At 43.0% G+C, this 26,238-nt stretch overlaps 1 protein-coding gene across 2 annotated transcripts in view; it reads right to left on the reverse strand.

Moving 5' to 3' along the window:
- Positions 1-26,238, reverse strand: part of btbd9 (BTB (POZ) domain containing 9) — a 64,540-nt gene that overhangs the window by 25,867 nt on the left and 12,435 nt on the right. Inside the window, exons 2-4 of one of the 2 annotated variants that reach the window (XM_060925324.1) lie at positions 22,994-23,193; positions 22,496-22,859; positions 6,935-7,202 (exon numbers count right to left, since the gene is read on the reverse strand). In XM_060925324.1, the coding sequence (XP_060781307.1) occupies positions 6,935-7,202; positions 22,496-22,859; positions 22,994-23,178 (817 nt within the window). In that variant the 5' untranslated portion in view covers positions 23,179-23,193. The remainder of the gene's footprint in view (positions 1-6,934; positions 7,203-22,495; positions 22,860-22,993; positions 23,194-26,238) is intronic. The other variant, XM_060925325.1, reaches the window with a different exon arrangement.

Below are 26,238 nucleotides of genomic sequence, written 5' to 3' on the forward strand. Positions count from 1 at the left end.
GTCTCTCAGCTAGCAGGGAAAGCTCTAGGGCTCTGATGACATGACTAATTGGTGGTGTAATTAGGAGCTGGATAAAATCCGGACCTCCCAGTCCGTAAGAGGGCGCTTGCTTGCTCGACATCACACTTGCTGTGGCGCTGACTACGCTCGAACTTACTTTTATTTACCTTTTGGCGCTACATTCCATTATGCTGATATACACTACAGTTTTGCTTTGGTTTACATTTTTAAATAAACTTATTTTTGTGTTTGATATACATCGGTGTGGTTTCCCCTCTATGTTGTAGCGGCCTTGAGCCAGCAGTACTGTCCAAAAATGTATTACAATTTACAAAAGTGTCTCTTCAAAGACAAGAGTAAAGAGGTGCATATAAACAGGCATGAACTCAGGATAAAGGTCAAGAACAACCAAGAACACAGAGCAGAGAGAATGGACAGACAGACAGACAGACTGTGCATGTTTTGCTAATTGAGCTTCAAGTGACTGGAGGATTAATGATGTTTACTTAATCCTTCAACACTATAAAATGTCATAAGAAAATTCCCTGACAAGTCAACAGGTGTTTAAATATAAGCCTGGGTAAAAACAGATCAATCACATTTTTCTCTACACCTGTTTGTTTGAACTATGAAGCTTATATTGCTTACCTGGTCATGCCTTAATTTTTTACAACAGTGCAAACTGTCTGTGTAAAATTATTTAGCAGGAGAACTAATAACGGTTCAAGAAAACGCTTCATGAAATAGCAACTGACCCTGCCAACCCAATCATTTCCAGCATACAACTCCACTTTTCATTTTTAAGCCATCTCTCCTAACTCATGTTTAATGATTCTAAAACACACTGAGTGTAACTTGGAATTTAAATCACTATTAATTATGGTTTATTCACCATTATTGCATTAGACAAAAAAAAAAAAAAAAAACACACAACATAAGCAAGTAAATAAGGACATTTTAATCTTTGTTGAATTTTCTAACTGCTTTCTCTCAGAGGATAATGAGACTCTTAACTGGAAAAAATAATCATCATGAGTTTGAATCCTGATGATGCTAATGCCTTCTGTGAATGGGACCCAATACAGCAAGTGTAGGCAGGACGTCATGCTGTGATTGACGGGGGACAGAAAGTAACGCCAGCCAAATGCAGGCACCTGTGACTTCATGTCTGAAGAAGACCGCAGATAGTGCTTTCCTCCCAGTGTGTTATGCTGCCATGTGTTGCAGCACGAACAGCAGTTTGCTGACTTGAGTCACAGAGGAAACGTGTGCTCGCCCTGATCTTCTCCGGGTGGTAGCTGTCGGATACTAAAGCTAAGGCCTCACATAGTTGGAATCAGTTCACGGTAGACACTAGTAGATAATTTTGACCCTTCTGGGGGTCAACCAGCACATTCTGGGCCCTTCCTTTGGAACACTAGAGCCGGGGAGCTACCTCGACAACCAAAAGAGCATGGCTTCCATCCCCGGAAAATTTCATGCCGAAAATTGCTATGGGTCAAGCACCAGGTGAATTCATCCATCGCAAATCATGAAGGCATCCTTGAGACATGTGAGCGTAATGGATCCCTGACAGCGATGGATGCTGAATAGACAGGCAGGCAGGTTCAGATTCACATTCGGTTTTATTTAAACTGCAAACCAAACAAAATCATGCTTTTCAGCCATCTAAACAGAAGAATTGATGCAATGAACAGGTGTAACTCCAGCTGGGGGGGGGGGGGGGGGAATATTTAAAAAAAAAAAAAAAAAACACCTCTCTCTACTCCTCTCCTCTTTTATCTGCTCCCAGTCACTACACACAAAACACAGGACATTAAATCAACAATAGGTGCTTCCACTTTGCCACTCACCTTCCCCTGCCTTGCTCTCCATTCACAAACCGGCTCTTGACCATGCCCCCACCACCCGACTCACACCAGGGAGCCATCCAGCCTGCAGCTGACTTCCCCCCTGCCGGGAGAGGTAGTCCGTTACCCACCATCTGCATCCCTGGCCTGTGGGCCACTTCGAACGTAAAAGGCTGCAGGGCCAGATACCAACAGGTGATCCACGCACTGACAACCTTTATGCAGTGGAACCAATGGAGCAAGGCATGATCTGAGCAGAGGGTGAAAGGGCATCCTAGCAGGTAATAACGGAGAGTGAGGACCACCCATTTAATGGCCAAGCACTCACTCTCGATGGTGCTATACTTCATCTTTTGCATGGAGAGTTTGTGGCTGATGTACAGTATGGGGCACTCCTCTCCCTCTACCGTTTGAGACAAAATAGCCCCCAGCCCCCTGTCTGATGCATTGGTCTACAAAACAAAAGGAAGACAGAAGTCAGGGGAGGATAAAAGTGCCCCCCCCCCACACACACAGTGCAGCTTTTACCTGGGTAAAGGCTTCTTGGCATGACTCCATCCACTGAACCGGATCTGGTGCTCCTTTTCTAGTGAGGTCAGTCAGTGGGCTGGTGACGTCCGAAAAGTTAGGCACAAACCACCTATAATAAATCAGCCAGCCCCAGGAACTGCCTCACCCCCTTTTTGGTCTTGGGCAGGCCACAATCGCTGCAGTCTTATCAATTTGGGGCTGCACCTGCCCATGACTGAAGTCAAAGCCCAGAAATCGTACTTCCACCCACCCGATTGCATACTTTTTCAGGTTTGCTGTGAGTCCAGCATGCCTTAGTGACCAGTGACGTCAGGACCACCCCGAGATGTTGTAGATGCCGCTCCCAATCGTTACTATAGATGACTGTGTCCTCCAAGTAGGCCGCTGCATATACATTATGGGGAAGGAGAATTTGGCCCATGAGATGCTGAAATGTCGCTAGGGCATTGGCTTTCCAAAAGGAAGGGTGACAAATTGGTGTAAACCAAACAGAGTGGAAAATTCCATTTTTCTTGCGAGATAATGGAGTCAAGGGGGATCTGCCAACATCCCTTTGTTAAATCCAGTGTCAAGTAAAAGCAAGCCTCGCCTAACCGATCAAGCGGTTCATCAATGCAAGGCACTGGATGTGTGTCAAATTTAGACACCACATTGACTTTTCTATAATTCACACAGAGCCGGACCAACCCATTGGTTTTGGGAACAAAGACCACCAGGCTGCTCCAGTCACTGCGCGACTCCTCAGTTACCCCCACCTTAAACATAGCCTGGAGTTCATCCCAAACCACATTTTTCTTGTGCTCCGGGAGCTACAGATACAGGTGGCTGTGCACCACCACCCTTGGGGGAGTCTCAATGTGGTGCTCCATGAGGTCAGTGCGACATATTCATTCTGCGATGTATATACACACACGGGACTTGGGTGAATTGGGCTGCACTTTTTAGACTTCCCTCCAGTCCCATCTCTGCCCTACCATCACCAAAGCCACAGGAACCTCTTCGCGCCACAGTTTCAGGAGATTGAGGTGGAAAATTTGACATGCCGCCTCTACCTGGACATTTGACATCATAGTCGACCTCCCCAATTCGCTGCGTGACCTCAAAGAGCCCTTGCCACTTGGCAAGTAATTTTTAGCTTGAGGTGGACAGTAAAATGAGGACTTTATCTCCTGGTCCAAATTCCCTTAGCCATGCTCCTGTACAGGTGAGATTGACATTCTTGGGCCTGTAGCAAGTTCTCCTGGGTCATGTGACTCAGCGCGTGGAGTTTTGCTCTCAGGTCAAGAACATAGACATTTTTGCTTTGAGAAGGCTCCTCCTCCCAGTTTTCTCTAATGATATCCAAGACACCAAGGGGCTTGCACCCATACAGCAATTCAAATTGGGAAAACCCAGTGGAGGCTTGTGGGACCTTATGCGCTGCAAACAGAATCTAGCCACCTGTCCCAGTTTTTAAAACATCCCTGTGAACGAACTTACAAATCATGTTCTTAAGTGTTTGGTTAAATTGTTCGATCAGCTCATCCGTTTTCAGATGATAAATGCTAGTGCAAATAGATTTAATCCCCAATGATTTGTACAATTCATGCAGTGTGCATGACACAAAAGTAGTGCCTTGATCAGCCAGGATTTCTTTAAGCATTCCAACTCGGGAGATAATGCGGAAGAGTGCCTCTGCAACAGCGCGTGCTGAAATATTGCGGAGAGGCACTGCTTCTGGATATTGTGTTGCATAATCCATGAAGACAGTGATACTCACATGCTGATCGATCTAATGGCCTGACAAGATCCATGCCAAATCTTTCAAAGGGGATATCAATTCAGGGTAATGGGCACAATGGTGCTTTTGGTGTGGCCACTGGATTTACCAGCTGGCATTTGCAACAAGCCGCACACTACCTGCGGACATCGGCGCGAATCCCTGGCCAATAGAATCCGGCCATGAGAAGATTTAGTGTTTTATCCTGCCCCAAGCGCTCAGCCATAGGATTATGATGAGTCGCATGGAATAAAAGTTCCCTACAGCTCTTCAGGACCACTTGATATAGCCCATCTTTAAGTCATACAAAAGTATGACTCAAAAGCGTGTCTCAGAGACTCATCATGCACCTGCTCCAATGGGAAATCCCTGAAAGGATTCCCCAGAGAGGAAGGAGAGCTCTTCCCACTCAGTGTCATCATGACATGGGATCCCCTCCTCAGCTAACATTGCAGTGGGATTTTCCCATGACATGATACTGCAGGACCCACCCACTACTATCTGTTTCATGAAGGTTTTAAACCCCAGCCAATCTGTTCCCGGGATCAATTGGCGGGTGAGGCTTGGGCGAACCACAGCTTCCACACCATGTTTCTCTCCCCCAACGTGAATAGTGATGGGCATCAGCAGACATCCCTGTGCACACATTAAACCTTCACCCATTGTGCATTTCCCAGCACCCTGCATTGAATCAGGCTTTGATGCATGGAGGTCCGATTACAAGCAGAACCCACCAAAGCCTGATGTGTACCCCCTTGAATACTCACTGGTAGGCAGTGCATTCCAGCTCGATCAAGGGCAGTTTCTGGTACACTGGGGGGACCTGGACCACTGCCCCCATCTCAAATCGCCTGGCACTGGTCCTGGAAGTGCCCAGGCTCCCCACAGCACCAACAAACCGGCCCAGGCCTCACCTCTGCACTGCTGGGCCAAGGAGCATTCACCTGCAGGGAAAACACAAACATAAGGGGAAAAAGGGGGAAGGGAAACCAAGGGCTTGCGGAGCTGGCTGCAGTGGGATCAGCCCCCGCTTCCGTGGTATGGGGAGGGGACAGGAGGGAGGGGAGGAACAAGATGAGACAGAGAAAAGAGGCAGGATGTCCACTTGCCACTGGAGCCACTGCCAGATGGTCCTCTGCCAGTTCAATGGCTCGATCCAGTGATGCTAGGCGGTGGCACTGAACCCAATCTGCTGTCCCCCTCAGCAGCAAAGTGATGAACTGCTCCAGTGCCACTGTGTTGATGACCCCCTCAAATGTTGCGGTCTTTTGTCCTCAACCACCGCCAGCAAGTGTCCCGCAGCTGCTGGCTGTAGGCGAAGGGCTGGCGGACCACCTTCAGTGTCGGTGCACGGAAGTGCTGTTGGTTTGGGGAGTGGCCGACTCGCTGTCGGATCTCATGCTTTAGATCTACATATTCCAGCCGGTTATCTGCGGTCAATTGCTGAGCCGCTTGCTGCACTTCACCGGTCAGGAGTGGTAGCAGGTGGGCCGCTCGCTGCTCATCTGGCCACCCCCATGCCTCGCTTGAAGAGCTCCAAAAAGGCCTACAGATCATCATGCAGCCTCATCTTCAGAAAGGTGGCGTGGGGGAACCCTGTAGACTCTGGGGCTGGAGCACCTGTTGGAGTGAGGAGGTGCAGGAGGTGGTCCTCTTGCTGGGCCTGTAGCAGGGCCTTGAAGCATCACTCCTGCTCAGTCCGCATTACGACCAGTGCCTGAAGCTGCTGGTTTTGTTGGGCAGTGGCGAGGGCATAAACAAGCTCTTTGAACGGGGAGGACTCCATGGAGATGGTTCCTTTTCAGCACCCCGGCTTTCAGCACCAGTTTAACGGATCCCTGACAGTGGTGGACGCGGAATAGACAGGCAGGTGGGTTCAGATTCACTTTTGGTTTTATTTAAAGCACAACCCAAACAAAAAACACACTTTTCAGCAGTCTAAACAGAAGAACTGATCCAACAAACCAGTGTGACTCCAGCCAGGGGGGGGGGATGGGATAGGACAACACCTCTCTCTGCTCCTCTCCCCCATCACTGAACACAAACACAGCACACTAAATCAACAACAGGTACTTCCACTGCCACTTACCGTCCCTGTTTTCGCTTTCCAGTCACAAACCGGCCTTCAAACACACTCCCGCTGCCACAGTGAGGCTTACCGTAGCATTCCATCGCAATCATCAAGCTTAAAATGTTCAAGGAACAGCACCAGCAGCCATGCATGACTCACAGAACCCCTTTTTATAGTGCAGAAAGTGAAAGGTTTGCTTAGGGGTGTGGCTTATTTCGTCTTACTGTGGCTCTGCCATGCTGCAGCCATGAAAACCGTAAACACTGCAGTCATCGTCGTAAGGCTGTATGTCGCTGCTGCCATTGGTTTTACTGGTGTCTTCTGTCACGGCTGCTACAGCTTAATTTGGATATTTACCCTGCCCATGTTTATGCGATGATCACCTCCAAAATCTGCCGGAATGGCCACGGTCGCCCCAGCCACCGTTCTCACAGATCAACTAACTACGTGGGACCTTAGCATAAGGAAGATCTGGCTGGGAGGCAGGAAGTGGCAGGTGAACAAACTGGGGAGAAAATGAAGGGGGGGGGGGCATAAATAAGTGCTGTGCTCCAAGCACCTAATTAGACTGATAGATTTTCACATTCTGGATGGTGTACCTGGAAGTTAACACAGTGAAAGCCAATGAACAATTAGAACAATAAACACACCCGTTCATATGAGTATGACTGAAGCGAAACTAAGCATTTTTTTAAAACTGAGAATAGAGTAATAAAGACTAACTGAGCATGCCGCGGTAATTTAGCTCCATGTCCCTCCTCTCGGAGCGTGTCTGGATGGCATCAAGCAGCTCATCAGCACTCAGGAGGCCAGAGGGCCGGACCACATTCAGCATTTCGGACAGACTCATCAGCGGCAGCCGCACTGCTGACATCACATCACGTGCGCCAGGTTCCTCGCTGTTTTGTTTGCACCAGCGACACAGCGCCTGGAAGATCTCTTTCTCACTTGCTGCGAATGAGTCTCTCCGCACTACTGTCAGCAGAGCACACTAAAATAGAGCAAAGATGACAGACAAAAGTAGTGTATGTACATTTATGCATACATTCAAAACCTGAGATCTGTTCCTACTGCTGCCTAACAATTACAAGGTCACGTTGATTTTCTGATTTGCAGCATCAGTATTTAATTTACACAAAATTCAATCAGCAAAATGCTTTGATAAAATTAAGTGCACTTAATTCAAATGAAAATATGGAAAAAATGGAAATGAGCAAACAGATTGAAGACACAAACAAACACCATTTAAATTCTTTAACTTGCTTGATTTTCAGAACTGTCCTTAAAATGTTCTGTTCTTTTATAAGAAGCCTTTGTCACATGTACATTCAAGCAGAGACTTAAGCACATGGTGAAATTTAACCTCTGCATTTAACCCATCTGAAGCAGTGAACACACATGCAAACAAGTGAGCAACGAGCACACACATACCAGGCAGCTATGCTACAGTGCTCGGGGAGCAGTTGTGGATTAGGTGCCCTGCTCAAGGGCACTTCAGCCCATGGCCATGCTAACTTAACCGCAAGTCTTTGAACTCTAGGGGAAACCGGAGCACCCGGAAGAAACCCACACAGACACGGGAAGAACATGCAAACTCCACACAGAAAGGCCCCTGTAGGCTACTGGACTCAAACACAGAACCATATAATATATTATATGGACACGAGTGTTTAATTGGAAACTAATCCACTTGTATTTTTTATCCAGGACATGGAAATTCAAAACCATGACATAATTCTTTACATATGACTCTTGAGGAAATCAATGAATTGTTTTGATAAATTTGGGTACGTTGTGAATGTATCTATATAATTGCAATAATAAGAAGAAAGATCTGAAGACAGATTTTGAAGATCTGAAGTTTATCTTCTTGTGTTGAAAAACTCGCATTTTTCATTCAAAATTCATTGCAGATCTGCATGACGTTAAAAAAAAATATTGACTGGATTTGAGTTGCATATCAGATATATTCCATTCAGCTAGCATGATACTGAACAAGTTGAAGACGAGTGCAATATCTTGCTAGCTGAATGGAATATTTGATACCACAAAAAAAAAAAACAGCCATTATTATTATTTATACAAACACTTTTCCAGTTTTTCAAAATCCGTTGGCATGTTTTTCTCTTGTAAACAGGGGGGAACCGTCAGGGCCTCCTCGGCCTTCAGAGAAGGCCCAAAAATATCAGCATTTCAAATGTTATATTTCATTTCTTTCATTCTTTAATTGCTTTTATTCTTTCATAATTTCAGTGTAATTATTCTCTAATTTGGTCGCATTTTCTATCCAATTTGCTTCAGAAATGAAAGGGTTAGTGTCCTGACAAAAGTTATCCAATGAGATTTTTTGTTTGTTTGTTGTCTCTAGGCAGAGAAGTATTTACAGCTAGCTCACACACTGATTAGGACTTCATTGCCGGGACAGAAGGCCATGGCAGTGTGTATATGCAGAGAGTGACGAATTAAACAATCAGATGATTACTGTCTTCAGACTCTTCTTTCACACATGCTCACCACAGTGCTATGCACTTCCTGGTTTCAGAGTTGTTTGCGACGAGTCTTTTTTCCACGAGTGTTGGTGTTAAATCACGAATCTTTATTTTTTCTACAAATAAATTTTCCAGTATCCTCCATTTTTTATTGTATTTTCGCTTTCCTTTTTGTACTTTCCACTTTCACTTTTCCGTTCCCCCCCCCTTTTTTCGGAAGAACGCCAAGACCGGAAGCTTTCTTTATTTTTCCACCTGCGTAAAGACCACAAGCGGAGGCCATCCACATCGGATCTGCTTTAATAAATCAACAGATCTTCGATTAAAGGTACGTGAATCTTATCATGGCACACCTTCAACCTGTTCAGTGTGCTGAGTGCAGGATGTTTAGTCTTTCTTCCTCAGTCGCTAGCGATAGCTTTATTTGTGATAAGTGCAGATTAGTTAGCTCTCTGACGGAGAAGACTGCAGTCCTAGAAGCACGTATCCAGGCTTTAGAGAAGGCCAGTGAGAATGAGAACAGTGCAGTTTCTGTCGGGGAAAGTCTGGATGCCCTAGGTGGAGTTAGTAATCCCCCAACTCTGGCATTATAGCCCTTACAGCGGGATGAATGGGTGATGACTCAGCGGCATAAGCGTAGAGCCAAAGCTACCGCTGAGGCTCGCCCACAGGAGCACCACTCCTCTCCGCTTCCTATGCCGAACAGGTTTGCTCTCCTTAGTGATGCACCCGCTGAGGAACCTGAAAGAGCTCTGGTTATAGGGGACCATCATACGGCATGTGAAATTAGCTCAGCCTTTAGGAGCACCAGCAGCTTTAGTCAGGTGTATACAGGGAGCCAGGGCGCCGGACATAGCAGGTAATCTTAGGTTCTTGGGCAAGCACAGGTTCTCAAAAAGAGTTCTCCATGGAGGAGCTAATGATAAACACCTTCGTCAGTCGGAGGTTGCCAAGAGTAACTTTGTAGAGGTGTTTAAATTAGCGAAGGCGAAGTCCGATGGTGTAGTATGCTCTGGCCCCATCCCAATGCAGTGTGGCAATGTAGCTTACAGCAGGTTATGGTCGCTGAACTGCTGGTTGTCCAGGTGGTGCTCTGAAAACAGTGTGGGCTTTATAGATAATTGGGCTAATTTTGAGGGCACTGCTGGCCTGTTAGGGCGGGACGGTATCCATCCCACTCGGGAAGGTGCTGCTCTCATTTCCTGCAGCATGGGTCATAGTCTCAGAACAGGCCTAGTTAATTTCTGACAATCCAGAGCCAAGGCCAGGGAGCAGAAGAACAGACAAATCGACTGACTGCTAGCTGCACAGAGTCGTCACTCAAGGTCCACTACATCGAGACGGTGTCTGTTCCCCGAGCTCAACAAAAAAGTAGAAATATTCAGAGTTTGTTCCAGTAACCTAATCAATATAAAATTAGATCATACTAACTGTACAGCCACTGCCAGCACCTTTGATCTAAAGGTGGGGCTATTAAATATTAGATCTCTTACATCTAAAGCGCTAATGGTTAATGAACTTATTACTGATCAGGAGTTTAAATGTACTGTGTTTAACTGAAACATGGATTAAACCAAATGAATATACAGCATTAAATGAAGCTAATCCTCCTGGATCAAGTTACATACAACAGCCTCATCTAACTGGCAGAGAAGGAGGCGTCGTGGTTCTTTTATAATGATTATCCAGGTGTAACACACGAACATGGTTATAAATTTAATACATTTGAAGTTCTTTGTACTAATATAATGTAGAGTGGTGCTTGAAAGTTTGTGAACCCTTTAGAATTTTCTATATTTGTGCATAAATATGACCCATGTCCAGTGTATCTGGGCGTTACACTGGACAATAAATTGGACTGGTCCACCAACACAGAGGCCATCTTATAGAAGGGCCTGAGCTGGTTTTATTGCCTGAGGAGGCTCAGGTCCTTTCATGTCTGCAACAAGACGCTGCAGATGTTTTATCAGTCTGTTGTAGCGATCATCATCATCATCTTTGCTGTGGTGTCCTGGGGTGCAGGCATCAAGACAAAGGACGCCAACAGACTGAACAAACTGATCAGGAAGGCAGAGTCTGTTGTTGGCTCTAAACTGGTCACCCTGGAGGTGGTGGTGGAGGGCAGGATTCTGACAAAATTGCTGGCAATCATGGACAATCCCTCTCACCCCCTCCACAAAACACTGGACAAGCTAAAGAGCAGCTTCAGCAACAGACTCATTCAACCCCGCTGCTCCAAGGAACGATACAGGAAATCATTCCTACCCACGGCAATCAGACTTCACAACTCATCTACCTCTGTTAGAGCCATGGTCACACATTTGGACTAATTCTACCTGTCACCCTCTGCACCACATATAACGTATACTTCGTGTTTACTATGGGACATGTGACATGGGAATATTATCCGTAGTGATGCATCATATTTTTGTAATATTTGCATCCTATTGAACACACATATATATATATTATTTTTTCCCCCCATTCTCTTGACCTCAGTACTTTATTTTATTTCATTGTATTTTTTAATTATATTCAAATTTACTGGACTGCTATGACAATCTAATTTCCCTTTGGGGATGAATAAAAAGTCATCCATCTATCTATCTATCTATCTATCTATCTATCTATCTATCTATCTATCTATCTATCTATCAGATTTTCACGCAAGTCCTAAACATAGATAAAAGAGAACCCAGTTAAACAAATGAGATTAAAATATTACACTTGGTCATTTATTTATTGAAGAAAACGATTCAATATTACATATCTGTGAGTGGCAAAAGTATGTGAACCTCTAGGATTAGCCGTTAATTTGAAGGTGAAATGAGAGTCAGGTGTTTTCAAATCAATGGGATGACAATCAGGTATGAGTGGGCACCCTGTTTTATTTAAAGAACAGGGATCTATCAAAGTCTGATCTTCACAACACGTTTGTGGAAGTGTATGATGGCACGAACAAAGGAGATTTCTGAGGACCTCAGAAAAAGCGTTGTTGATGCTCATCAGGCTGAAAAAGGTTACAAAACCATCTCTGAAGTGTTTGGACTCCACCAATCCACAGTCAGACAGATTGTGTACAAATGGAGGAAATTCAAGACCATTGTTACCTTCCCCAGGAGTGGCTGACCAACAAAGATCACTCCAAGAGCAAGGCGTGTAATAGTCAGTGAGGTCACAGAGGACCCCAGGGTAACTTCTAAGCAACTGAAGGCCTCTCTCACACTGGCTAATGTTAATGTTCATGAGCCCACCATCAGGAGAACACTAAACAACAAATGGTGTACATGGCAGGGTTGCAAGGAGAAAGCCACTGGTCTCCAAAAAGAACATTGCTGCTCGTCTGCAGTTTGATAAAGATCACGTGGACAAGCCAGAAGGCTATTGGAAAAATGTTTTGTGGACGGATGAGACCAAAATAGAACTTTCTGGTTTAAATGAGAAGCGTTATGTTTGGAGAAAGGAAAACACCGCATTCCAGCACAAGAACCATATCCCATCTGTGAAACATGATGGTGGTAGTATCATGGTTTGGGCACGTTTTGCTGCATCTAGGCCAGGACGACTTGCCATCATTGATGAAACAATGAATTTTGAATTAGACCAGTGAATTTTTAAGGAAAATGTCAGGACATCGGTCCATGAACTGAATCTCAAAAGACATTGGGTCATGCAGCAAGACAACAACCCTAAGCACACAAGTCGTTCTACAAAAGAATGGTTAAAGAAGAATAAAAGTTAATGTTTTGGAATGGCCAAGTCAAAGTCCTGACCTGAATCCAATCAAAATGTTGTGGACGGACCTAAAGCAAGCATTTCATGTGAGGAAACCCACCAAGATCCCAGAGTTGAAGCTGTTCTGTATGGAGGAATGGGCTAAAATTCCTCCAAGCTGGTGTGCAGGACTGATCAACAGTTACCGGAAACGTTTAGCTGCAGTTATTGCTGTACAAGGGGGTCACACCAGATACTGAAAGCAAAAGTTCCCATACTTTTGCCACCCATACGTGTGTAATATTGAATCATTTTCCTCAATAAATAAATGACCAAGTATAATATTTGCCTCATTTGTTTAACTGGGTTCTCCTCATCTATTTTTAGGACTTGTGTGAAAATCTGATGTTTTAAGTCATATTTATGCACAAATATCGAAAATTCTAAAGAGTTCACAAACTTTCAAGCCTCAAAAAATAGGTCTACCCTTTTAATTCCGTTACTTATTATTTACAGGCCCCCGGGGCCATATTCTGAGTTTCTGTCTGAATTTGCAGATTTTCTCTCAAACCTGGTTATTTCCTTAGACAAAGCCTTAGTTGGAGATTTTAATATTCATTTCGATAACCCAGAAGACCCTTTGAAAGCAGTATGTGTGTCCATTTTAGATTCAGTAGGGGTTAATCAGAGTGTCATAGGACCGACCCATAATAATGGTCACACCCTCGATCTAATACCAACATTCGGATTAAACGTAGAAAATATAGTCACACTTCCACAGTCTGAAGTTCTCAGATCATTACCTCATCTCATTCAAAATGTGTGCAAGTAATATCTGCACCTCACCAGGCTACTGTATTAAATGTACATTCACGTCAACTACTGCACAGAGCTTTATAAGTGATCTCCCAGAGTTATCAACTTTGATTGGGTCACTGTCAGCCTCTGCAGAACTTGATCAGGCAACTGAATGCTTAGGAGTCAACGCTCAGCTATACTTTAGATAATGCAGCTCCTCTTACAAGGAAAATGGTCAGAGACAAAAAATTAGCACCCTGGTATAATGATGACACTCGTGCATTAAAACAGACCACTCGAAAATTGGAATCTAAATGGAGTCAAACAAAATTGGCAGCGTTCAAATTAACGTGGAAGGAGAGCTTCCTGATGTATAGAAAAGCTTAGTGCTGCTAGATCAACATATCTCTCCTCCCTAATAGAACAAAAATAATCCTAGATTCCTATTTAATACTGTAGCAAAATTAACCAGTGTAGGTGCAATTGGTAATTAAGTGATCAATCTCATTAAATCAGTCTCATTAAATAATACCATTAATTTTGGTGCTTAATAATAAATTACCAAACAGCTAAATTATAGTACATTCCAAATTATTATGATCACTTACCGTATTACACAACTCATATGCACCTTGGAATTCTTTGAGGTTGGGCGACTTCAAAAATATCGGAACACAAACAGTTTCAACAATAATTTATTATAAAGATAAAAATGAATGTCAGTTGAAATTATATATATATATATATATATATATATATATATATATATATATATATATATATATATATATATATATATATATACACATACACACACACACAGTGTGTGTGTGTGTGTCCACGTGGCCTGAACAAAGAGTTAGCCTGGATGGCTAGCTAAGGTGTGTTTGTGTGTGGCCACGTGTTCTAAACAAAGGTTAGCCTAGCTTGCTAACAAGACAAAGGAATTAGCCGTGTGTTTAGCTAAGGTGTGTGTGTGTGAGGCCTGTGGCCACGTGTTTCTAAGTAACAAATGACTAGCCGGTAACTAACCCACTAGCTCATAAATCCACTAAAATCTTGGCGAGGTCAAAATGTGTAATAAGGAAATTGAGGATGTTAGTAAGGAATAGAGAAGGATGCACAGCCTATCTATTAAACAATTGAGAGATTAAAACAAAATACAACCCCGATTCCAAAAAAAGTTGGGACAAAGTACAAATTGTAAATAAAAACGGAATGCAATGATGTGGAAGTTTCAAAATTCCATATTTTATTCAGAATAGAACATAGATGACATATCAAATGTTTAAACTGAGAAAATGTATCATTTAAAGAGAAAAATTAGGTGACTTTAAATTTCATAACACCACATCTCAAAAAAGTTGGGACAAGGCCATGTTTACCACTGTGAGACATCCCCTTTTCTCTTTACAACAGTCTGTAAACGTCTGGGGACTGAGGAGACAAGTTGCTCAAGTTTAGGGATAGGAATGTTAACCCATTCTTGTCTAATGTAGGATTCTAGTTGCTCAACTGTCTTGGGTCTTTTTTGTCGTATCGTCCGTTTTATGATGCGCCAAATGTTTTCTATGGGTGAAAGATCTGGACTGCAGGCTGGCCAGTTCAGTACCCGGACCCTACTTCTACACAGCCATGATGCTGTAATTGATGCAATATGTGGTTTGGCATTGTCATGTTGGAAAATGCAAGGTCTTCCCTGAAAGAGACATCGTCTGGATGGGAGCATATGTTGCTCCAGAACCTGGATATACCTTTCAGCATTGATGGGGGCTTTCCAGATGTGTAAGCTGCCCACGCCACACGCACTAATGCAACCCCATGCAGGCTTCTGAACTGAGCGCTGATAACAACTTGGGTCGTCCTTCTCCTCTTTAGTCCAAATGACACGGCGTCCCTGATTTCCATAAAGAACTTCAAATTTTGATTCGTCTGATCACAGAACAGTTTTCCACTTTGCCACAGTCCATTTTAAATGAGCCTTGGCCCAGAGAAGACGTCTGCGCTTCTGGATCATGTTTAGATTCGGCTTCTTCTTTGAACTATAGAGTTTTAGCTAGCAACAGCGGATGGCACGGTGAAGTGTGTTCACAGATAATGTTCTCTGGAAATATTCCTGAGCCCATTTTGTGATTTCCAATACAGAAGCATGCCTGTATGTGATGCAGTGCCGTCTAAGGGCCCGAAGATCACGGGCACCCAGTGTGGTTTTCCGGCCTTGACCCTTACGCACAGAGATTCTTCCAGATACTCTGAATCTTTTGATGATATTATGCACTGTAGATGATATGTTCAAACTCTTTGCAATTTTACACTGTTGAACTCCTTTCTGATATTGCTCCACTATTTGTCGGCGCAGAATTAGGGGGATTGGTGATCCTCTTCCCATCTTTACTTCTGAGAGCCGCTGCCACTCCAAGATGCTCTTTTTATACCCAGTCATGTTAATGACCTATTGCCAATTGACCTAATGAGTTGCAATTTGGTCCTCCAGCTGTTCCTTTTTTGTACCTTTAACTTTTCCAGCCTCTTATTGCCCCGTCCCAACTTTAAGATTTGTTGCTGTCATGAAATTTCAAATGAGCCAATATTTGGCATGAAATTTCAAAATGTCTCACTTTCGACATTTGATATGTTGTCCATGTTCTATTGTGAATACAATATCAGTTTTTGAGATTTGTAAATTATTGCATTCCGTTTTTATTTACAATTGCCGCTTTTCTACTACCAACGCGGCTGAGTTGGGCTGAGCCGTGCTGAGTTGGGCTGAGTCGAGCTGAGCGGGGCTGTTGGCGTTGCATTTCGACTACAATTGCGCTGAACCGTGCTGGCTGGAAGTGGGTGGACACATTGGGTGGAGTTAGCGAAAGTGGGTGGACGTCAGGTGATGTCGTTAGGCGACGCAAACAGTAACATCAGTGACCTTTTAAGCGGTAGTCTCACAACCCGGAGAGTAAACAATAAACATGGAGGACATGGAGTCGTTAGTGTTGCTGGTCTTGGTGCTGTGGCTTGTTGTCACCGACAGCGCCAACAGATACTGGCAAGAGCATATAGATGAGGCGAGGCACATAAGGCTTCATAATTCTCGTAATTCGTAATTCTCCTTCTTCCGGGTTTATGGTGTTTACAGATCCCAGCGTGCTTGCGGGGCGTGAGGACACTCCTCTTCACCAATCAGTGCACAGGGGAGTGTCTCCTCACGCCCCTAGCCTCACTCAGCTCGGTTTGGCTCGCTTCAGCCCTATTCCAAAACCGTGCGAGTTTTGGGGGCTGAGCAGGGCTGAAGCGAGCCGAGTCGTGCTGTTCTTAGATAGTCGAAACGCGAGCCGTGTCGGGCTGAAATGAGCTAAAGGGAGCTGAAAAAGTGTAGTGGAAAAGGGCCAAATTTGTACTTTGTCCCAACTTTTTTGGAATCAGGGTTGTAGAACAATCATCAATTCAACATCCTAAGTGTTTAGTGTACACAATTAAACCGTTCCTGAGTTTAAATTCACACTGCTTCATAAAAGCTAATTCCTAAGACTAGGCTTTGCCCAAATGCCAGTCTTACTTCAGTATCTCGTCTCTACGCGAGATTATGAGATGTTCTGAGACTTTTGGAGTTTCACCGTTGTGGAGCACGTGAGTCGCTTCCGTGGAAAGCAGAGGATTTCTTGGTCCGACGCGTGGTCGCTCGTGATGAAAAGAAATTCTCTGATCAGACAATGTGCACAGCGCTTTAAAATTAGAAGGATCCGGTTGCTTCTAACTTTGAATTAACTGCTTGGCGGCAGTTCGTAACGTTACTATAATACGAATTTAAAAAAAAAAAAAAAACCCCGGTTGTAACTCATCTGAGTTAGATCGCGCGATTCTGGATTTTTACCATGGCCAGGGGTAAACAAAGAAATCGCGCTGAATCGTGGATCTTGCAAGAAAGGCGTCTTTTCTTGGGTTTTCTGGTGCAGGGCATCTCTGTGTCCGGATGGCCTGGAGTCCAAGACGAGAGAGCATGGCGTGCCTTAGTTTCTTATGCCTTCATGGAGGATGACACACTGGAAATCCCGCCCAGGTGTGACGCAGGTCAACGCGGAAGTTGGCTGGTGGGAAATGTAGTTTCTTAAAGGGACTGTGCTGTACCTACACCAGGAATAAGTCCACTATAGACACATGCACACCTGCAGTATGTAGTAGCAACGACTTCATGAATTTTTTCATCTCATCTCATTATCTCTAGCCGCTTTATCCTTCTACAGGGTCGCAGGCAAGCTGGAGCCTATCCCAGCTGACTACGGGCGAAAGGCGGGGTACACCCTGGACAAGTCGCCAGGTCATCACAGGGCTGACACAGACACAGACAACCATTCACACCTACGGTCAATTTAGAGTCACCAGTTAACCTAACCTGCATGTCTTTGGACTGTGGGGGAAACCGGAGCACCCGGAGGAAACCCACGCGGACACGGGGAGAACAAGCAAACTCCGCACAGAAAGGCCCTCGCCGGCCCCGGGGCTCGAACCCAGGACCTTCTTGCTGTGAGGCGACAGCGCTAACCACAACACCACCGTGCCGCCCCATGAATTTTTTTTAATGACAAAATTGAGAACATCCAACAAAAAAAAATTCAAACAACTAATTTAAGGTCAATGTAAGTGACCCTTTAGTTAACAATATAACTATCAGATCAGCAATTAGCATGTTTTACTCCCCTTAGAGAAAATGAATTACTTTCATTAATCTCCGCATCAAAAGCCTCAACTTGTGTACTAGATCCCTTATCTATACGTCTATTCAAACAGATAATACCTGAAGTAACTGAACCGCTTCTAAAAGTAATAAATTCTTCTCTTAGGATTGGCTATGCACCCAAATCCTTTAAACTAGCAGTTATCAAACCCCTGAACAGCCCTCTCCTGGCTCAGGTCTATTTAACTGATCGCTATCAGTATGTTGATGCAAATGGTGATTTTTCTAGACATACTGAGGTAAAAGTTTGGTGTTCCACAAGGTTCTGTATTGGGTCCACTGCTTTTTTTCTCAGGGGTGATAGCGTTCCGGAAAAAAAAAAAATAAAAATCTAGTTCGCCCATTATCCTGTGTCATTCTGAGATGCGCAGATAGACAGTAAAGGGAATTCCCTTTACTGTCTATCTGCGCATCTCAGAATGACAGGATAATGGGCGAACTAGATTTTTTTTTTTCCGGCGCCGCGGTACGCCGGAAATCCGGCGCGGCGCCAGAACGCTATCACCCCTGCTTTCTTTATACGTGTTACCTCTGGGTGATGATATTCGTAAACAATGTATTAGTTTCCACTGTTATGCTGATGACGACACAGTTGTATGTTTCTGCAAAACCAGATGAGAGACACCAGCTTAATAGAATTGAGGAATGTGTAAAGGACATTAGACACTGGATGCTTATTAACTTCTTTCTGCTTAACTCTGACAAGACTAAAGTACTTGTACTAGGACCACATGCAGCTAGAAGTAAGTTTTCGGATTACACAGCAACTCTGGATGGCCTTTGTTTCTTCACGTGCAGCAGTAAAAGACCTCGGAGTGATTATTGACCCCAGTCTTTCATCCGAAACTCACATTGATAACATTACCCGGATAGCTTTCTTTCATCTCAGTAATATTACTAAGATAAGAAATTTAAATGTCACTACATGACACGGAAAAACTAGTTCATGTTTTTGTTACCTCCAGGTTGGATTATTGTAATGCCGGATTATTGTAATGCCTTACTGTCTGGATGTTCCAATAAGTGCATAAACAAGCTCCAGTTGGTTCAAAATGCAGCAGCAAGAGTCCTTACTAGAACTAGAAAATATGACCACATCACCCCTGTCTTATCCACACCGCATTGGCTCCCAATCAAATTTCATATTGATGATGATAATACTACGATTGACCTTTAAAGCACTGAATGGTCTCGCACCACAGTACCGGAGTGAACTTCTGGTCCTCTATGACCGGCCATGCCTACGTCGATCAAAAGGTGCAGGCTATCTGCTGGTACCTTGTATAGTGAAGGCTACATCAGGGGTCAGAGCCTTTTCTTACAAAGCCCCACAGTTATGGAACAGCCTTCCAAGTCGTGTTCAGGAATCAGACACAGTCTCAGCAACATATCTGTTTAGTCAAGCCTTTTGTTAATGGTGTTTATGAGGTAAAGGTGTAGATCTGGAGGGTCCTCAGACATCGAGCGTTTTGGTAAACTGGGATGTATGGATGCTGTCAGTCCCCCACTTGCTTGCTCACTCAAGTTTGTTGATGGTGTAGTGGCTGGCTGCTTTATGTCTCGCGGCTCCCTCATCCCTGTTACACCTTCTGGCTCTCTCCTTTTAGTTATGCTGTCAGTTAGTTTTGCCGGAGTCCCTGCTTGTACTCAGCGCAAAATGTATACTGTACCTACTTATTCAGGTGACACTGGGCATACCTAACAACCTGTGTTGTCTCTCCCTCCCAATCTGTCCCTCTGAGTTACATGTCAATCCTGGGATCAAGGTGCTGACCTCTTCTGCTCCTCGGACCTGCCTGATCCATCCTGATGCCCCATGTCTGGTTGGAATCTCATCACATCGCTCCTGTGGAGGACGGCCCCATATGGACAGTTGAAAGTCACACTTGGAGGACACTCTGGACACTTACAGTGATTCTTTTGTGGCTGAGGACTACAGTTGGCTTGCTAACTTTGGGACTGTGGTTGTCATGAGCAGTTTTGCACTCAAGCTTCCATTAGTGAAGCGTTGTAGCATCAACGAGGCTGACTTCATGCTAAAACTGTTCATGTTGTGGTCATGTTGTCTGTTGTTGTCCAGGTGAGGATTGGTTCCCTTTTGGGTCTGGTTCCTTTCGAGGTTTCTTCCTCGTGTTGTCTAGGGGAGTTTTTCCTTGCCGCCGTCGCCACGGGCTTGCTCATTGTGGATAGATTAGGAACAAAATTGGCTCATGTCTTGGGTCATTCAGATTCTGTAAAGCTGCTTTAGGACAATGTCTACTGTTAAAAGCGCTATATAAACAAACTTTATTTTTCACTCAGACTTAAGTCTTCATTTCCCTATGTAATTTACTTCATTACTATTAAAATCAACATCGACAACTACACACAATGGGGCTACTTGGCAGCCTGCCACTAATCCCTTGCAAAATCCTTTGTCCCACTGCTTTTTTGGTGTGTCTTAAGTCCCAGCTTTAATAGTTCGCCATTGCTTGTAAATATGCGTGAAAACTATCTAACGAAGGTTTGGTAGCCTTTCGGGTGTTCAACGTGTCTTTAGTTTCAGTTTATTTATTTAGTGCCTATTTATCTCATCTTCTCTAGCCACTTTATCCTGTCCTACAGGGTCACAGGCAAGCTGGAGCCTATCCCAGCTGACTGCGGGTGAAAGGCGGGGTACACCCTGGACAAGTCGCCAGGTCATCACAGGGCTGACACAGACAACCATTCACGCCTACGGTCAATTTAGAGTCGCCAGTTAACCTAACCTGCATGTCTTTGGACTGTGAAGGAAACCAGAGCACCCAGAGGAAACCCACGCGGACACGGGGAGAACACGCAAACTCTGCACAGAAAGGCCCTCGCCGGCCATGGGGCTCGAACCCAGACCTTCTTGCTGTGAGGCGACAGCACTAACCACTACGCCACCGTGCCTATTTATATCATAGCTAATCCTAGCACTGGATTAGCCTAGTCTTTCTCTTTCCCAGCGAACAAAGAAATGGTTCTTTGCATGCGCAGCAGAAAACTTTCGCCACTGGATATTCACATCAGCTCTGACGTGTGACGTCATGTTGGCTTGACAATGTGCAATATCAAACCATATTGCATGCTCATTCTCCATTGGGTAGAGTGATGTAGTATAAGTCATAGTGACATAGTATAAGTCATGTGATAATATTGCATGCTATCAAACCAAATGAATGGAACCCTCTGGAAGGGAATAGAATACACATTTTTAATTCCATGGAAAAAGCGTCCTTTATGTATAATAATTTCCGATATTTCACTCCGATGATGCCACTCCCAATTTTTTCCCGCTGACTAGACGCATTATCTAAATGGTAAACTGGTTCAAAATTAAAAGTTATTTTGATTAACTTGCATATATTTTGTGGATGTGTCCATATAATATAAAGAACATTACATGGTGGTGTGAAGATATGAAGTTTATCTTCTCATGTTGAAAATATTTTTCATATTAACCACTCGAAGATAAACTTCATCAGTTCACGTAACCATGTAATATCCTCCATGCACAGTACTGTGCAAAAAGTCTTAGGCACATGTAAAGAAATGCTGTCGACCAAAAATGGCTTAAAAAATAATGAAAATGTTTCAACATGTACACTTTTTTTTAAAACCTATAAACCATAATAAATAAAACAAAAGTCAATACTTTGTGTGAGACAACGCTCTGATTTAAAAAAAAAAATTTAAGTAATTTGGAAAAAAATAAAAAATGGTAGTCTCAGATACAATGAGTGCAGTTTTATAAGGAAATGAGCTGTAGGTTTTACTGAGCATCTTGCAGAACCAGCCACAGTTCTTGTGAATACTTTGTCACACTTCCTTCTTAATTTTGCACCAAAACCCAGTAGCCTTCATTATGTTTTATTTTTTAAACTGAAAAGTGGCCTCTTATGTAATATGCTACTCAGATACAAACTATTTTCCTGTAACATTTAATTTTGTGCTGGAAAACGAATGTTTGGAACTCTAAAATTTTTTGTCTTGACTCGATTATGTAGAAGTCATAAAATAGAACCCTATAACAAAGTTTGCATGAAAAAAAAATATCGGGTGCCTAAGACTTTTGCACAGCTCTGTATTTTTTTTTCACTGCATTTGTAATATATAATAAATACTTTCATAGTATTTTTAAATTCTCATTTACTTCAACATTTCCTGATGGTCAAAGCATTTAAAAACTTCTTATTCTTCATTTTGGTCTTTAATAGAGAACATTTTAAAATATTTTTTTTTGACTTTGCCTCCACATTTGCAAACTATGCGAAAACAAGTGCACAAAAGGTGCCATAATTCCCCCCCCCCCCCCCCCCCACACAGTCTTATTAGGTTTAACAAATAATGAAGTTTGAATTCTAAAGCTAAGGCTTTATAATTTAAACTTCATTATTTGTTAAACATAATATGAAAAATGTAGATGCCTTCAATAATTATTTCCCCCAAGATGAATGGCAAAACATATGTTTCTCTATTATTATTATTATTAGTAGTAGCAGCATTAATAGTAGATTCTGCATGCAATACGGAGCATGTCTCCTCGCTCACCTTGGAGAGTGCCAGAAAGCCGTCAGACTTGAGCACCTCCACAGCGTGTCGGTCCATGTAGGAACAGCATGCTTCAGCCAGGCTGCTCAGGTGGTACAGACTGGCCACGTCGAAGATCAAACTTACATTCTGTGCGTTCAGCAGTGTGCGCAGGTAGTCACAGGTGGAGGCCTCTAGTGGCTGAAGACCATAGCGATGCGCCAAGCCCAAGAAGTCCAGCAGTGTTTCCTCTTTGGCTTCACTCAGGTTGGCTCGGCCTGTGTACAGATAGCGCAGAAGCATAGAGAATGCTTCCGCTCGAGTGTCCTCCAAACGGACTTCGGCTTGTGGCTGAGACTCCCTCATCCCACCATACAACAGAGCTCTGATGGATGAGAAACAGAAGAAAATGAGGTTATGATACAAACTTTGAGTTGCGTTTCCAATATCAAACATGTGACAATAATGCAAGTAGTAATACAAACCAGATTCTTACAGACCAAACACTAAAAATATTACCTAAAGTACTGACAGCGAGCAGCAAGAATGACCCTGTGAGCAGGAAACCGCTTCTCCTCCACCAGGAACGTGACATCGCTGTATTCCTCGGCGGGCACCAACGCCGCCAGCTGCTCGGAGAGAAGGTGCATGTGGTCGACCTCAGCCGCTGAGCCCAGTGGGCGCAGAGGGTGACTGTCACTCATGACTGCCACTTACATCTGTAAAAACATGACATTCCTTCTTTTTGAATATCCCTCTTGGGATGCGTTTTAAAATCTTAGGCTGGAACTGGAAGCAGACAACCTTGGTTTATAATAACTATAAAATCACTGATAAACAGACATCACTTAACAGCAGTAATAGCTGACTCGATACACAAGATTTGTTTATTAACCTTTTTTTTCAATATCCGTATCATCATAAGGGCAGCATGGTCATGATACTGAGCTCAGGGTCCTGTCTGTGCAGAGTTGCACATGTTCTCACAGTTTACCGGTACATGGGCTGACTCTGTTAAACTGCCCATAGGTGTGAAAATGTGTGTGCTGGATTGCCATCTCATCCAGAACAGCATGGTCTGGAGTGTGCAAACCACAGCAATATTTCAACGACTACAATGTTATATTTATTAGCAAACAAAACACCATGCACTTTAACAATTTACACTAAACTTGAATGTTTTGTACATTCAAGAAATGAGTTACTTCTTGTCCTCAGCTAAGTTAGAGGTGGGATAAACAAACAGTCATACTTCACCAGCCTCTGTCTCCAAAAAAAAACCAACCAACCAACCAAACAAACAAAAATAATAATAATAAAAAATAAAATAATAATAAAAAAAAAAAAAAACACGACACCACAGCTGCGGTCTCAAAAGTAGCCGTCACCGGCGGCAAATCGCCGTGTGTGGCTTGTTATGCCGCCGGCTATTGTCAGTCAAGTCACAAAATTTAATATTAAATATTTCTGACAGCAAAAGAAGTTGTGAACGTAAATTACATCCACTATGTCATGTATGTCCGTTGCCGCGTCAACTTTGTTTACATCCTCGACATGAGTGCAGCCATTACTGCCCCTTGTGCCATATGTAAGCCGTACTCTGATTGGCTTAGAGTGTTCCATGGACTGTGAATGGTTCATACCGTCATGTGACTCACAAATGGCGACGAAGAGAGTTGCAAGCAGCTCCATGCTGGATGCATGGCTAAAAAGGTCTAGAGGGAAAGGTAAGTACGTTTTGAACACAAATTTATTCTGTCATTGTGTTGATATAGAAAAATAAATACATCTTAGTCCACCGTTTGTCAGCCTTGCTTAAGACATTATAATCGCAGATCGTAAAGTTGACTCAGCGTTTGACAGCTGCTCAAAAAAACAAACTGCGTGCATAACAACGCTAATCAAGCTTAAGCTAGACGACCCGCCTCAAATACCCGTCCCGGGGAAATGTTATCCCAATTTTAGATGACCTGTTCCAAACCATCCCGCCCCATGAAAAAAAATCATACTTGCATCTCTATTTATATATGGATGAAAATCTGCTAATGGGTAATAATATGTAACAAATCATGTCAAAATTCATATTCTTTTATTGAAAAATTAAACTACATCATATTAAACTTTTATTTTATTAAACATATTAACAATTGAAAAGATAATCACACTGGATTTTCAAAAAAAATCATCTGCGAAGTTATCAAATCTACGCTTATGCATGTTATTTTTTTGACGGAAAAAAATGAAGTATTTTTAGATTTTTTCTCCTTATTTTACAAAACTCCATGCATATAAGAATGAAATAATCAGGTTTTTACAATACTTAATGGAAAATATCAAAGATCTTTCCAGAAAATGAGAATATAATTATTCAAGAAACAGGTGAAAAGATTCACGACCAAGAGCCAAGGTGATAACTTTTCTGTTATCACTTATGAACCGACATAACACAAGAATTCATTGTGAAAAAATCCTCATAACATAACAGTAGTAACTTACTATTAACATTAAGGATTGGAAACAGGACTCTGTGGAACAATACAATATTAAACACGTGGGTTAGTATACTTATGCATGTTACTTTTGACGGACATAAATTACCAAAGATGAATTCATTGAAATGTACTCTAATTGCACTATAAGATCTGACTAGGGAAAGGGGAATATGAATATTTAAGTAACAGGAGAAATCTAAGACTAAAATTATATAGTAAAATTCATAAATGAAGACTACAACATGAGTATTGCACACAGCCGGAACTGTCCGATAGTAATATGCATGCACCATAAAGTAATAAATGAGACTTAAAATTTGGATTACAGCCATGGAAACATATTTCTGGGCCATCAATCTCTTCCTTTTTCCAACAAGTCCACTCTGACTCCAGAAGGAGACCTGTCTGACATGGTGACAAGTACACCCAAAACAAACTAGACTGTTAGATAGGCCCCCCCCTAGAACCGGAGAATTGGACGGCTGCAAGTAGACAGGTTGGAAAAGGGAAGAGCCTTATGGCCCAGAAACATTTTTCACAATAGTAGAACAAGTACAAAATTAATATAATCTAACTCTCTACATGTAAATTGAATACTCAAACAAAATTTAGAGAGAGTGAAAAACACCTAGTGTATAGCATGTATCATCCCACAGGAAAAGTTCATCGTGGGTAATCTCTGCCCTGAGAATGCGCAGTCATGACGTCAAAATATAACGGTGCATAAGAAATGTCCGTCAGATTGTAACGTGCGACTTCCTGCTTCCGTCAGGGACCAACACATTCCACACGATCATTCACCCTCCTGGCAAATTCTTTCAGTTGCACTGGCGTCAATTTTTGTTTACATCCATTATGAAGTATTTCAGCCAGTTCCCCGATCGGTTCATTTTTAGTGAGTGAAGAACAAATCTATACTTACGTGCGTTACGTATTATGCACGTTAGCTTTCTTGACAGACTGCAAACACACGCTGCTCAGGCGGCCAGTTCTCCATCTTCTCGGAAAGCGATGATGTCATCAAAACTTGTGGCAGTGTGGATTTCCTGGAGGTTTGTGTATCATGCGGTGCTATGCCGGTCGGAGATATACGATACAGTCTTGTGTACGTTATTTTCTGACAGACAGCGATCCTTTGATTTTACCATCGATGTATTTTGAAAACAGACAGATTCCAAGGCGAGAATTAATTATAAATCAATTGGTGCTTTTATATTAGTGATTGATTACATATATTGTTCTATATTAATGTTTTTAGTTGGAATATTCTTA

This window comes from Neoarius graeffei, chromosome 7, assembly GCF_027579695.1.
Source record: "Neoarius graeffei isolate fNeoGra1 chromosome 7, fNeoGra1.pri, whole genome shotgun sequence".
Taxonomy (NCBI): domain Eukaryota; kingdom Metazoa; phylum Chordata; class Actinopteri; order Siluriformes; family Ariidae; genus Neoarius; species Neoarius graeffei.